The 13,930-nt window shown below is 42.7% G+C and overlaps 3 protein-coding genes across 10 annotated transcripts in view; all 3 read right to left on the reverse strand.

Annotated features, from left to right (window-relative positions):
• LOC147046279 (RNA-binding Raly-like protein) overlaps positions 1-5,170 on the reverse strand; it is a 33,447-nt gene extending 28,277 nt beyond the window's left edge. For 7 of the 8 annotated variants that reach the window (XM_085930839.1, XM_085930836.1, XM_085930835.1 and 4 more), the window contains exon 1: positions 4,997-5,160. The gene's annotated coding sequence lies outside the window, so the exon portion shown is untranslated. Of the gene's footprint in view, positions 1-4,996 lie in introns of all 8 variants that reach the window. The other variant, XM_085930837.1, reaches the window with a different exon arrangement.
• Positions 5,171-5,898: 728 nt separating this feature from the next.
• Positions 5,899-9,280, reverse strand: and2 (actinodin2). The gene is made up of 5 exons (XM_085930877.1): positions 9,223-9,280; positions 8,252-8,296; positions 7,898-8,061; positions 6,909-7,772; positions 5,899-6,288 (listed from the first exon to the last, which is right to left on the reverse strand). The coding sequence occupies exons 1-5, from the start codon at positions 9,278-9,280 to the stop codon at positions 5,899-5,901; spliced, it is 1,521 nt and encodes a 506-aa protein (XP_085787003.1).
• Positions 9,281-12,401: 3,121 nt separating this feature from the next.
• On the reverse strand, positions 12,402-13,874 carry LOC147046281 (apolipoprotein D-like). The gene is made up of 5 exons (XM_085930202.1): positions 13,853-13,874; positions 13,313-13,447; positions 13,022-13,143; positions 12,865-12,950; positions 12,402-12,661 (listed from the first exon to the last, which is right to left on the reverse strand). Exons 2-5 carry the CDS (start codon positions 13,424-13,426, stop codon positions 12,402-12,404), a joined length of 582 nt encoding a protein of 193 aa, XP_085786328.1. The 5' UTR covers positions 13,427-13,447; positions 13,853-13,874.
• Between the last annotated feature and the right edge of the window lie 56 nt (positions 13,875-13,930).

Below are 13,930 nucleotides of genomic sequence, written 5' to 3' on the forward strand. Positions count from 1 at the left end.
AGCCCGTTAAACAAAAAGTGAGTTCCCGACGCGTGCATCGTCCTCTTGACATCTGCTGAGCATCCGTTTGAATGCACCTTTGCCTTCCGGCGTCAAGTTGGTCATCTCACGCATAAAAATTTTGAAAAAGCACCGAACGGCCCTGAGGAAGCGAGTCGACAGCTTGTGCATACCGCATACACAAAGGTATGGGTTCAGCAGTGAATTCATTTGGATTTTTGACGCTTAAAAAAGTGTATCAAGGATTTAACAGTCAGGGTTAGAGTTTCAAACATTGCTTAGTTGGCTAAACCGCATACAAAGTTTGTTCGCTTGTATTAGTGTCCATGCATCCACACGTAAAATAAATGGGCAACTTTCAAATTAAACGCATAATTTTTCTTTGACCTTTCATGGTCACTGTGAGGGCCACTCAGAGACAGTTGCCGGGCCGGATGCGGCCCTCGGGCCATATTTTGCCTATTGCAAGATTATGTGCAAAATACTGGTTGTAATTTGGTTGGAGGAAGTAAAAAAGGTAAATCCATAGAGTTCCTTTGCTTTTAATCTTCAGACTTTTACAAGTAGAGAGTCTTTTGATCAGTCTACCTAAATTGGATCAAGTGCTGCATGTATTATTGAGCCACGCACTGGCGTTACTGTGGAAACGTGCTCAGTGAGGAGCCAGCTACTACATATATGATTAGTATGTACGTCCAGGCCTCTTCACACTGGAGCCGTCCCGCTGTGAGTGGAGGCAAACACATGCACATATACACACACACTACACGGAGGTCTTCACTTGCAGGAGGAATAGAAAAATCCAAACGCAATTACTTTTTTCACAAACATACACAAAAGCGCGAGACAAAAGTCAGCTCGTCTTTGTTGTTCCTTCAGAGTACTTGACCTTCACTAAATGTGGTGTGAATTTTAAGAAGCTGTGGTGGAAGGCACATGAATTATCCTACCTTTCCGACAGTCTTGGTTCGTTTGCTTTTCCTGGTTTTTACTCTCATTTAAAAGTCAACAATAGAATCACCTTGAAAGAACCGAGGCCCGCCACATACCGAGTGATGCGCTCTAAGGTGAGTGAATTAGACAATCGCGAGGGGGTGGAAAAAGTTGGCGACTCCCCACCACTTGCTTAAAGGGAAAAACTAAGCCCCGCCGAAAAAAACGCTTTGAGGCGCCACATGCTCTGCACTCTATTATGTTTTTTTGTTGAACCTCAAACAACAGACCGCCATTGCAACGGAAGAAGCGGCCGTGACACGAAATTATAATAATACAAGAAATGTAATTCCCAGCTGCAGATGGTGACCCCGTTTAAGAGTCAAAAGGTTTTTTTTGGGGTGTGCCTATTGAGACATTCAAATGACATCTGCATTTTTGCAGGTTTGTTTTGTTTTGGGGAACACACACTTGCATGTTTAACTTTTGAAGCCCAATTTGTGTCTCGGAAAACGTTATTAAAACGTAAATTATAAACCTTTCAGCCATTTGACTGCAGGTTCAATCATATGTGAAGGGTAAAAACAGGAAACGGCAAAAATGTGTCATTATAAGCGGTGAAGCAAATGAGCACATTGAGAACAACGATGCCTTTTGAAACGTGAGGATAAGACAAAAAGTATGGTGGAAGAAGCACGTAGTGGTTTTTAATCAAGCCTTATTAAGATTCCATTTGATTTGTTTTTCACTGAAATGCTTTCTGTTGCTGAGTGAATATCCTCCACAGGGCATCTTCGATGTGGAAAAAAAAAAAAAAAAAAAAATCAAATGAATAAAAAAGAAAAAAAAAAAAAAAAATCACCCTTGGAGACCGGAAGATTTCAAACTTGATCAGCGGCTCTTTTTGCTCCTTTGAAATAATGTGAATTTGGATGCATGAGTTATGAATAATTGCAACCTCACAGGCAGGAAACAACACTTTCCGCCTCACTCTTGTTGTGCTCTCACATCAAGTTACAATGTGAAGTCCCTGTTTATGAAATATTTGAAGCCTTGAAGTGAAAGACGATCAACGTAGACGCGACTCAGATATTCCCATTGCCTCTTTGGCACGATAAGGTGACTGCGCAAAGAGATAGTCATTAAAATATAATATCATTACAATCTTCTTTTATATATGAATGTCAAGTCCATAATAAAATTCATAACACGTGCCGGTGGGCCACTGCTGCTTCTGTCTATTTTCCTGCATAAACATTGAAACTAATAAAATATACCTTTTTTTCAATTTTATGAAGGAAGAAAAATAGCCTTGGTGGGAGAACAATTGAAGTGGGATATTTTAAAAGCTCGCTGTGTATTTTAAAAGATGACGGCGGTAAGTGTGATGACGTCAATGTATTCTATTGTCTGCAGCTGCTGAAAATAAGACATAACTTATAACTTGCTTTACCAATACGCTGATAAATGTTCAGTCGGGGTTGTAAAATATTGATTTCCTCTTTTTTTTTTTTTCTACTCCTCCATTTCCTCCACTCCAGTTAGATTTGTAGTGTTTGACGTCTTAGAACGACCCTGCAGTGCTTGCTGGGAGATGCTTGCCACAGTAAATGTCCGCCTTAGCTGGCACTGAGTTACAGCCTTGAGATCAGGTGGTAAATTTAGATTATTTCCCAAAAGCAAAAGCCAAGAGAGTCTACTAATGGGAAGCACAAATCCCCCCAAACAGCAACTTTTGCTCTGTGATTGTTTTGCATGATCTCCTAGGTGGCTTTAATTGACATGTAGCAACATTGGTTAACTAAAGGGCCGCAGGTAGCATAAACAAGTCAATGAGTTCAACTAACTCTGGGTCAATGTGTCAAGTTGTTCAACTATACGTGAAAGTTTAATGCATCTTTGCTTTTATGATATGAAATATTCCAGTGTAATGACAAACATAATGTTTCACTTAAGCCACCAGTTCATAAATCATGAACCAAGTAGCAGATATAAACCGCTATAAAAGGAAGTAGCAAATTGACGGTCGTCAGCAGAAGTGTGTGATCAATGTCCAGTCGAGCGTTCTAGCAATTCATTACCCGCGCGTGCCGCACAGCTCCTTCAGATGCCATCTCGACTGCCCTCAACGCCCTTTGTAATCGATCCACGTGCTGGCACACGTCAGAGCCCGCGGGCAAGAACTTGCAGATGTGAATGTCACGTCAAAATTGATGAAACCACGACACGGGGGGGGGGGGGGGGGGGGGTTGGACTTAAAACGAGACAAGAGGGAGGGCACAGAACTCTGCTAAGGCCAGAAATTAATTTTGTCAATAAACAAAACATAATATGGCATTTTTCCATTATAGGTCCTATTTATGAAAACCTTTTTGCATAACAGATGTAATATAGATCAATGAAATGATTTTGTGCAAATACAAATACAATGCAAATTCATAAATGTCAATTGCATTTAAATATACTCTGCGTATATTATCCCAGTATTCTGACAGATAACGAGCTAGACAGATAGACAGATAGAAAGAAAGATAGATAGCTAGACAGATAGACAAATATACTAGTATCAAAACGTGTATTCAGATCCTACATTTACTTGGGCACATCAATTGTTGCTAGGTAGATTTTGTACAGCACAGTGTTCTTGTTCAGTCCCAAAACACACACTAAAGGGCCATGAGAGAAGTTTTATTTAATTACTGCTTTGTATTAAACATCAATTCTATTACGAATGGATGTTGCAGTTTAGGATTCTGCAGCTTGAACTGGCTGTATGGCATTCAAATCCATTTTATTTGATCACATCAGTTGTTTCTAGGCAGGTTTTGTCAAGCACATTTAGCCCATCTTTTTAAATTTACTCACTGCTCTGCATTAAAGGTAAAGCCCTAACCATGACTGGATTTTAAAAGCACCAAGTGCCAAAAACTGCACCGGCTATCAACGATGATGTTAAAGCGTTGCACACAGTCAATCATTTTTTATTCCGTTGGCATTCCAGCAACATTGGCTGACTTGCAGCTACAACATCCAGGAGGCTGCCAGGGAGACTAGAGTGGTGGGGGTAGGGGGGTCTCCTGGGGGACTTGGGGGGTCTGCTTGAGTCAGCATGGACAGACGCTTTTGCTGACTGCGCCTTGACGAGACCCACGCTGCAAGAATATCATTACCGTACAGTATGTCCGTACTTAGGCTCAGCTGCACTCTTGCAATGGCATCGAGCGGCAACGGAAGCCAGGGAGAGCTCTTGGTAATTAGCTACCTTGCAGAGCATTTTGTGCAAAGATAATATTGGGTAAAATGATTGGAAATAATTGAGAGTACAACTGGTTTAAAACTGTCCCCAAAAATGTTTATTATACAGTGGACCACTGCAATTTGTAGGATAGGCCTGACAAAAAATCAATATGCATTTTCCATGCAAAATGGCAAATTTAAAACTATTGAAAGAAATTGGGGGAAGAAAATATCTACCTATGCATCTATCTTGATTACCAACCACAAGCGTCCATGCCAAGTTAGACCGTGGCCGTCGGGCCTGAATCGGCTTCTCATCTTTCACATCTAATCATAATGTTTCCAATCCGCCGCAATTATTCTTCACGGAGGCGTGAAATTGATCCCAAACATTTACTTTCTTCGCCACCGCTGCCTCTTCCTTCTCACCACCACACGGTTTGATCTTCGCTCCCCTGAGACCACTTTCGATAAAATTTAATTAGACGGAGGGGCTTTAGGGTCTTAAATCTTTCAATAGAGTGGATTGAAACGAGCACACCGAGGTCATTAAGTCGATGATAGTTTTGATCACAATGATTAGAAAACAGGGACTTTAACTGATAGTGGTGAAGACGACGACTATACGTATTGACATTTTTCATCAGTTAGCTCCTCTTTAAAGACAATTAAGCAACCCAAAGGTGGTTGAAATGTATCGGCTCTGTCAAACGCGCCACCTTGTGGATATGCCTCTGTTTATTTCTACATCAACTCTATACATGTGTCGGTTTCCCCCCTGCATGTTATTCAAATTCCCAAATTATTAATAGGCAGGTTCACTCACCTGTGTTGAAAGGTGAGTGGAGAAAAAGTGGGGAGTCGATTAAAACGGCCACTTCCCGTTTGAAACACTATTAAGCGTCGAATATATCCATGTTTTAGAAGGAAAAACATTTACTAAATCAGCATGCACTTTAACCGACCTGTCAACGGTGTGGAAGAACTTTGGAGATGGATGTTGTAGCGGCTATGACAAGCTCTTCTTCACAGTTAGACAGCCGAGTGCTTGGACGCGCTGGTGAAGAATGACTGCCGTCTTGTGGTTAATATTGGTATTACATCTGTCAAAGTGTGTGTGTGTGTGTGTGTGTGTGTGTGTGTGTGTGTGTGTGTGTGTGTGTGTGTGTGTGTGTGTGTGTGTGTGTGTGTGTGTGTGTGTGTGTGTGTGTGTGTGTGTGTAGTGGGGCTCATCAGTTTTGTCAAATTCACGTAATTGGTTTGATATGTCTTTCACAACAGGGCATGCAAAAAGATCTTAGGTATCTTAGCTGAAATTGAACAGGAAGTCATCCATTTTGGTTTGGTTTGGCCATTTTGTCCACATGATCACCAATCATAGCCAGGTATTCCAGACATATGGGTGATTCTTATTTACAGAACCTTTTTACCTACGCCATGATCGCCATCTAATGTGGGTAGAGCAGTGTGTCAAAGTTTGATCATTTTGCTATAAAGAAATGGGCCCATTCAGCTTTAGTTTTTATTAAGAACTTCATCAAAACTGAATAAATGAAGTGACTGGAAATCAATATTAAATACACTTTGGGTATCTTGACAAAGGAATGTACAACACATGTTGCAACCTAACAGTATCTTACCTAACATTCATTTAACTGTACTGTTGTTTAAAAAAAAAAAGAACTCACATTGTTGAAGTTGCTTCATGCTATGCTTTGATTTTTTTGTTTAAATCTTGCGCTGGTTCATGATGCCCCAGAGGAAGTGCTCAAAACGAGGGACGCTGGATTTTGTGGCCTCCTTGGTTGATTTTTCGATGGGCTGGGCCACCGCTTTCTCTTCGTCGTCTGTGTCGGCGAGACGCAGGCGACAGTTGAAGTCGTGCTCGGGGTCACAATGTGGGTCCGGCAGGATGACAGTGCCCTTGCTGGGTCCCTGGGCTTGGACAGTGGAGGGTGGCGCAAACTTGTTGCAGGTGGGGTCAAAGGGATGGCACCGGGGCTCAGGTGGAGCCTGGGCCTTCTGCTGGGGGTCGATCGGAGTGCAGTCTTTGTCATAGTGCACATAGCAATCGTAGCCCTCTTTGGTCTTGCCGGGAATGCCCAGGTTGTAGTGGACCTGATTGATTGATTGATTAATTGATGGGTGGGTTTTGGTCAATACACACAGTGAAAGCATGATGCAAGAAAAAATCACGAGAGTGTTCTCCCATTATGTCGCAGATTTGTTTTGGTCTATTTGTCTATCGCAGAAATCTACTGTTTGTAGCACTTGTCTTTTTTTTCCATTCGTTTTTAGAGCTATTACGGTTTGGTCTGGAACATTCACTGTGCATTGGTACCTTCATCATCATCATGATGATGAGTGGTACCTCGACTTGTGATTTTAATTTGTTCTATGAATATGCTTGCAACTTAGAAAGTGTGATAAAATGTGATTACTCTATATGGTAATTTTGCATTGACCTGTTTGTCCCGCTCAATTCATAGCTGAAAGTGAATCAGCGACTGTGCGAGGGCATCACAGTACCTTAATCGCCCCATTTTTCTTTTACTTCATAAGAGAGGTGGCGTATCTGCAGCTGGCTCGCAATGAATATTTTGGCTCGCCTTCATAAATCCCCCCCAAAAAAGGCTGTTGGGGCACTCCTAAGTCAAGGTACCAACGTATATTACTTAATAAAGAGAATGAAAAGAACTAAAGTCTAGTCGACATTACTCAGGGCGTGAGATTCAGACCTGTTGCTCTGGGAGTTGTGGTTGGGACTTGCGCAGGGCAGCCGCCAGTATGCAGTAGGGATCGTAGCGGGGGTCGCAGGTCAGGGGGGCGGTGACGTGGGCGGGCTGGCCTTTGGGAGCATACTCCAGCACGGGCTTGGTGAGACTTGCCAGCTTGGTGGCGGTTAGTGGGTTGCAACCGGCGTCAAAAAGCGGGTTGCAATGCTGCTCCTGAGGCGCCGAGTCGGCGCCCAGGCCGGCGGGTGGGGCCACGCAAAGGGGATCCGCCGGGTCGCAGGTTGGGTAGAGACGATGGTAATACCCTGTGGGGGCCTTTTGAACCATCATTGGCTTGCAATAAGGGTCCTTGGGGTCACATTTGAGGGCAGTGTAGGACGGAGCGGGACCGGCAGCGGGTCGGTAGCCGTACGCTGCCCTCAGGTGGTACTGAAGACACTCGACGTCATCATGGTTGCAGATCCGAAGCAGCTCAGCCTTCTGTTCGTGGCTCAGGAAGGGCTCCAGGATGGGGGCGTAGTGATAGAAACCTATAGGGCTCTTCACGGCCATGGGCAGAATGGGGGCGGGCGCCTTGGCTGGGGCCGGCGCCGGGGCAGCGGCAGGCTTGGATTTCAGAGGGAAGATGCAGTAGGGGTCCACGTATGGGTTGCACATCTGGACGGCGGCGGACTTGATGGAAGCAGGCATCACCATGGCTGCCTTGGGCCTGCTGGTGGACTCTGCAATGCATTCTGGGTCGTCTGACTCGGCGCACGCTTTGTAGATTTCGCTCAGGTGTTTGAGGTAGTGGTTGAAGGTGGGGCCCTCTTCCGTCCGGTGCTTGTTCTGAAGGTACGCCACGTACAGACGGTCCAGATTCTCAACCTATAAAGTACAAAGTCCTTCTGTAAGCATCTACAAGCAAATAACGATTCATCAAACTAAAGAAAAAAAATCCCAGACTCAAACCAGGCATGAGAAACTAAATAATTAATGTTAGTCGCACTCACCCCCTCCTGGTTGTGGCTCTCCATGAAGTACTTGTACCAGCCCCAGAAGTCTGAGGAGTGCTGGAACTGGGGCACCGCCATGACGGGCGCGTTCCTCCTGTGGCGCGCCAACGTCCTCAGGTTGGCAACCACCTCAGCTTTCACGTCATCAGACACAACACCAACTGGAAACACGGCACTCGAAATGAAGAACTCCTACGATTGCTGGAAGGTCATTCAGTAGCGTTTTTTCACATTCCAGCGTGAATAATGCATGAATCTTAGAAGTGGATTACGGCTTTAAATTCAATTATTCCTAATGAACACAATTATTCATTATATTATTTATTACCTAGAGTGGATACGGGCCCTTACCTTCATCCTCCTTGCGCTGCTCCAGTGGGACGGCCCCGAGGAACTCTGTTAACCACGCACGGGAATCACATTAGCAAGCAACAGGCAAATTCTCTGACAAGGACCAGATGTTGCGCTTTCCCCGCACACGAAAGAAAAAACACTGAGGCTCCCAAAAGGGCCCCCGGGGTGCGAAACGCGGCAGGTGCCCGGATTGTGGCGCCCTGGCAGCAACCGCCCTCGCTTTTAACTAGCATCTGTGTAACCGGGGGGCCACCTCCACCTGTAAAACTTCAAAGTGCAGGCCCTCACACACGCTAATTATGGCTATGCTGTAAAAGGAAAAAAATTAAAAACTGTATGCGGATGTGTTTTGCGTGCATTCCCGTGTGGAATATCCGCTGGTTTAACCTTCTGAAGTTTAGCACTCAACTCGTAAAATGGAAACTGTCTACTCAGCTGATGGGGACAGTAGCTAGGGGTTTTAATATATGGCCCTATCAAGGGCCATTTTGATCATCCTCGAGGTCGTGTTGCATTTATGAAAAGATGGTTTCATATAAAACGACAGAACAAACCACAAAATTATTTTCTGGTTGGATCCTCTCCTTTTAGAGAGTAAACGGAAATAACCCTTGTGGAATAATTGTACGTAATATGTGATTTTAGTAACATTTTAATTTGAGATTGTAACTTTTTTTATTAGTTATATTTAAAATTATGAGGTGCTAGATTCAGGTTTCAATGTATTTTTTACTACATCTTTAAGAAATTTCCCATTATTTTTATTGATTATACATATATATGTATCATCAGAAGTGTATTTAACTTTTATGAGCAAGGTATTTCATTGAAATCCGTATTCATAAGTAGTTTTTACTGTCCTAAATTTTAACACAGTTGTAATTTTTGATGACCATAAAATCCACTAAGACCCGAAACATTATATTTATCATTCATGCATTTCAAAAGCAAAAAACAAAAAACATCACCTGGTAAAAAAACGATGGCTAGAAGGAATCCAACGTGGATCAGGGTAGGCGACGCCATGCTCGTTTTGAGGCTCTTCCTGCGTGTTAAATAAAGACTGTTAACATTCTGACATAGACGCTAACTTCAGCAGGACTTTGGACAAAGTGTTACCTGCGCTGGTGCTGAAGGTGTCTCTGTCTTGGGGTCCTCTTCTGCTTGTTGGCCTTGGCTGTCTGGCCCCCTGTGCCTCTCTGCTAGACAGTATGGGAGAGGCAGGCAGGGGCGGTGGTTTTAAGGAGCCCCCCCCAACAGATCATTAAAAATGAAAACGACAACGCCATGAGAATTGCTGGTGGTTGCTGCCGGATTGGCTGCCACCCCAACCAGCGGCAGCCCTGTCATTAGAAGCCGAGTAGTGCAGAGGGATGTGTTAACAAGAGAACTGTTCTTTCCTGGCAGGTTTTTGCCATCAGATGAATTTTTGCATTTACATAATGGGTTTATTGGGTGGAAGTGAACAGCTGTTAGCTGTTAAATCCACATAGATACAGTACACCACTGTCAAAACCAAACAGGAGCCTTGCAAAATGGTGCTTATCCAGGATGGTAACACAAAGATGTTGTTCTGCAAGTTTCTCTATAGATAAGGATTGGGCCTATGACATTTCCCTGAGGAATGCCACTCCACAAATTAGGTTTCGAATTTGGGTTGGGGGGTCTAATTTTGGGGTTATGGTTTGAGATTGTGGTTTTCACAACAGCATTAAGGTTACAAATTAGGATTTGGGATTAGTTTAAGAATTAGAACCGTTTCAAATTAGGATTTGGGTTTGAAACTAGGGTTGAAACAAAAACTGGGTTTCAAATTAGGATTAGGGTTTCATATTCAAGATGACCTACGATTCCAAGTTAAGATTTGAAGCAAAGGTGTGCAACGGTTTAAAAAATAGATTTTGGTTTTAGATTGGAGTTTTGGAGGCACAATATTCTGTCTCTGATTAATAGTTTAACTGGGTTTCATCCATTTCCATTTAACCGATGATGAGTGCGCCAACACTTTTTGTCAGTATAAACAGCTATTCACATGAAAAAAAAGTACAACACATAAATGATCATTCACTTTATGATTTTTTTTGAGGCGCCGCCATGCTTTTTATGGTAGCGGCACTAAAGAGTCATTAGAGGAAGCAGACTTCCTAACCAGGACACACTAATGAAGCAAAATCTTGCCGCTACTTGGTGGAAAGTTGAGCCATTAAGCATTCCATGATGCTTGTGGATGCTACATACAAAACTTGATTGTACCCTATGTATTGTCAGTTCTTTTTTTTTTTTTTTTCTTGGCAGTTGGCTTAATGTCATATTACTGCCACCAACTGATTTTGTTCTGCCACTGCAAGGAAACTAATATGTCTTAATGGTGGCGACACCACAGTTGACCTACTTCATAAAAACATAAATTAATGTCATAATTAAATACCATTTCAGTCTTCTGTGGTGACGTGTCTCTTCGGCCACAGCGACCACTAAAAAAAAAATATGCGTTGGGAGCCAGTAAAAGAGCCTCACGCTGCTTGGAAACGAGAAGCTCATGTAAAGGCAGACCCTTGTAAAAGCGACGTGGCGCTTGCTAAGAACATGGAGCACAAAATCTGACGCCAATCCCCTGTGATTTCCTCATCTACTAAAATATGAATTGGCTTTTTGTTTTTGCACACATCACCTGAAAAATACACTTCAAAATAAACAGGGAAACTACTAGAATCAAATTAATACTTCTGTGGCTGTATATGTGGCACCCAGATACCAGGTAAACGCGTCCTCTAGTGGTTGTGAAATGAAATTCATCAAAGTTAGAGCTTGGAGGCGTCATGATGACAGTTTCAAATCAGAATCTGTGTCAATCCTAGCTAAGTATGAGTGATACGTTAGTCGGAGTGCACGTATAGCCAAACAACTTCTCTTTCTATTGTCACAACGCAACCCTACATTCTGTACGTCACAAGGCATGATACTAACACACCACTCATCACATGTCATGTACAACATGTTTTCGGGAGCCCATCATATGTATAATTACCAGCCAGGTGTTGCTCCGTGTTGGCGAAAGAATTTGGGGGATATGAAGAATCCCACAACATCTGCAGGCTGAGTTTTAAAAAGCAAAATGACAACAGAGAGAAAATTGTATGTCATTAAGCCATGGAAGCAAAATGGCGGGTCTGCACTTATTTGGAAGAATGTTCAGTATGAAGGTCTTGATTTGCACGATCCATCGCCATCTGTCACTGGATGACATCGTCAAAAAAACAGTTCCTCGAAATCTGCATGGGCAAACGCGATGGTGAATTTAACAATACTTTACAAGTTGCCACAAACGATAAACTGCATTTCAAAAAGCAACCAACAGCACGAGGCTCACCGGACTATAAGGCACACTTTCGGCTTTTGAGAAAATTTTAGGTTTTTAGGTGTGCCTTATAGTCCGGAATACGGTATACGTGTATTACCTCAATGAACTGCAATGATATTGAAACAGGAAGCCGATATTTATTACCCTGATGATATTGGTGAACATGTCGTATTAATGCTAGCTGAAGACAGCTGAGTTTGTTGTGGTGGTCATTTTAAAGTAAGTGTCGTCTCCTGCCTGTGGGCATCAAAACAGTGTAGCTACAACAGCAGGAATCTCCTTAGTGACCCTCTCTGAAACACTCTTTAAACATCTTAACTTTGTGTGATTTCTATCCTGAGGCCGACACATCAAACCATTCAGACCGAACTGCATCTTTGTTTTTAATGAGACTTCATTCATATACAAGGAGTCTGGAAACATAGCCGAGATTGCAAACAATGGAGCTTTGAAATGCCAATGACCCGACTAATGAGTTTTTCAAGATACGAGCCATTGTTTGGAGGATTTGTTTATTTTGTGGTCTGTGAGATGAGGTCTTACGCTGTTTATTGCCACTCCCAGTTGAAGTGTACGATCAAACTAAACATAACACAGAGAAGCACACATTGTATATTTAAATCATGCATTTCAGTCAGCTACCAGAATGCTAATGCTAGATATCATCTATGTTGCGGTGCTGTAAGCCAGTAAGCAATGGACTGAACTCAAACGGTGCAGCAACACATGTAGACAGACAATAAAAATTAACTCCTCCCCTCTCAACAGAAGCAAAGAAATAAAGTATTATAAGACCTGGTCATCATTCCAAGGCACGTCTTTGTCACAGCCCTGCTGCTTGGTGTCCATCATGCGTATGATGTCAATGTTGTTGTTGGCAAAGATCTCCTTGGCGCTGTCAATGGTTGGTTGGGGCAACGTGCGTGTGCGGCTCAGGATCCAGGCGAAATCCAGGTGGAAGAGACGCAGGATGTCCGTGCAGGAGTACACCAGTGCCGTGTTCACGTAATCGGTGGACAGGATCCAGTAAGGAGAAAATGGCAGCACTGATGGATAAAAGACACATCCATCAGTAAGATATTGTCATATTATATTTTTCATAAAGGCATCGAATATATGCTCGTAAATGATATTGTCTGTCTACATATGTTGCTCCACCATTTCTGTTCAAAACATTTCTTTGGGAAAAGACAATTTGAGAGTGTTTGTGTATTTAATAAAGGGATTGATAAGATTTCTCTAAACTCACCGTAAGAGAAGCTTATTCCAAGTTTGGCAGGATTCTTCTGATCCTCAATGACACCGGTTCCTTCGATTTTTCTCAGCTCTCCTTTCCTGTTGATCAATACGATTCTTGTTATAATCCCGGAAATGTCATCATAATACATCATCATCTTTTCACTCACAGTATTTCCGAGCTGACCACTCGAATGGATTTGTCCCCTCTGAACGTAAAATTGGTCTCGATGCAGCGTCCCTTCTCAAACTGCGTCGGCAGTCTGGCGATTTCGTACCACCTCCCCATGAACTGTGACAGGCACAATGATTGTTGTTCATTGGTGATTAATCACATCACTGTGGAGGGAGGTTTCATAACTTGAACATGACCTTGACCCCTGGTGGTTTCTTTTCCCAAAAGATGGTACTTGTTATGGTGATAAAAAAAAGACATAAAGACATAAGACCGCCCAAATTACCTGTTTGAGGTTGAAGGCAGCTTGAACATCGGGTTCAGGGCATGGACCCCAGTGAGGTACCTGACCTCTGACGAGAGGTACGATGAATGCCACCAGTGCCAAAAACAGCTTCATGTTGAGCTTCACCTTTGACACCTGACAAAGATGAAAAATGCTATGTTGTAAATCAGGCACATGCTGCTTTATTTTTTAATTAAAATAAGGTGTCTTGCGGCACTCTATAGAATTGCGTCGTCACGCCACATAATAGCCATTTGTTAGCCCATCCCATTATGTGCTAGCATTAAGCTAACAGACAGCAAAGTTGTTTTGAATAGACAATTCTCTTTATTTTATCTTTAGTTTGATCATAAACTTTAACTTGGAGAGGAATTAAAGTTTGAATCCCCATTTTTGCAATTCTGTAAGCAAAATGGATGACAGGACATCTAATTCAGACATAACACATCAATATCATTTTAAAATACCTGTAGGCTATTTTGCGTGCTTAAATCTGCTTACAACAAAACTAATTTAAAAGTTATGAGAGTAAGTTCTTACCTCCGAGGTGGTCAGACAGAAGTGTTAGAGCGAGTGAGATTTGCTTCACAGTGCGCCACTGCGTCATCAATTGTGCCT

This window comes from Syngnathus leptorhynchus, chromosome 14, assembly GCF_054491065.1.
Source record: "Syngnathus leptorhynchus isolate UIUO chromosome 14, UIUO_Slep, whole genome shotgun sequence".
NCBI classification, from domain to species: domain Eukaryota; kingdom Metazoa; phylum Chordata; class Actinopteri; order Syngnathiformes; family Syngnathidae; genus Syngnathus; species Syngnathus leptorhynchus.

Bases quoted from the DNA above. Each gene is read 5' to 3' on its own strand.
- and2 (XM_085930877.1), bottom strand. From the start codon at position 9,280: ATGGCGTCGCCTACCCTGATCCACGTTGGATTCCTTCTAGCCATCGTT. The intron at 8,062-8,251 runs GTAAGGGCCCGT...CCGTGTTTCCAG, and splicing joins GCAGCGCAAGGAGGATGAAG to TTGGTGTTGTGTCTGATGAC. The intron at 7,773-7,897 runs GTGAGTGCGACT...TGTACTTTATAG, and splicing joins AGAGCCACAACCAGGAGGGG to GTTGAGAATCTGGACCGTCT.
- LOC147046281 (XM_085930202.1), bottom strand. From the start codon at position 13,426: ATGAAGCTGTTTTTGGCACTGGTGGCATTCATCGTACCTCTCGTCAGA. The intron at 13,144-13,312 runs GTAATTTGGGCG...TGCCTGTCACAG, and splicing joins CTGCCTTCAACCTCAAACAG to TTCATGGGGAGGTGGTACGA. The intron at 12,951-13,021 runs GTGAGTGAAAAG...ATTGATCAACAG, and splicing joins GTGGTCAGCTCGGAAATACT to GAAAGGAGAGCTGAGAAAAA.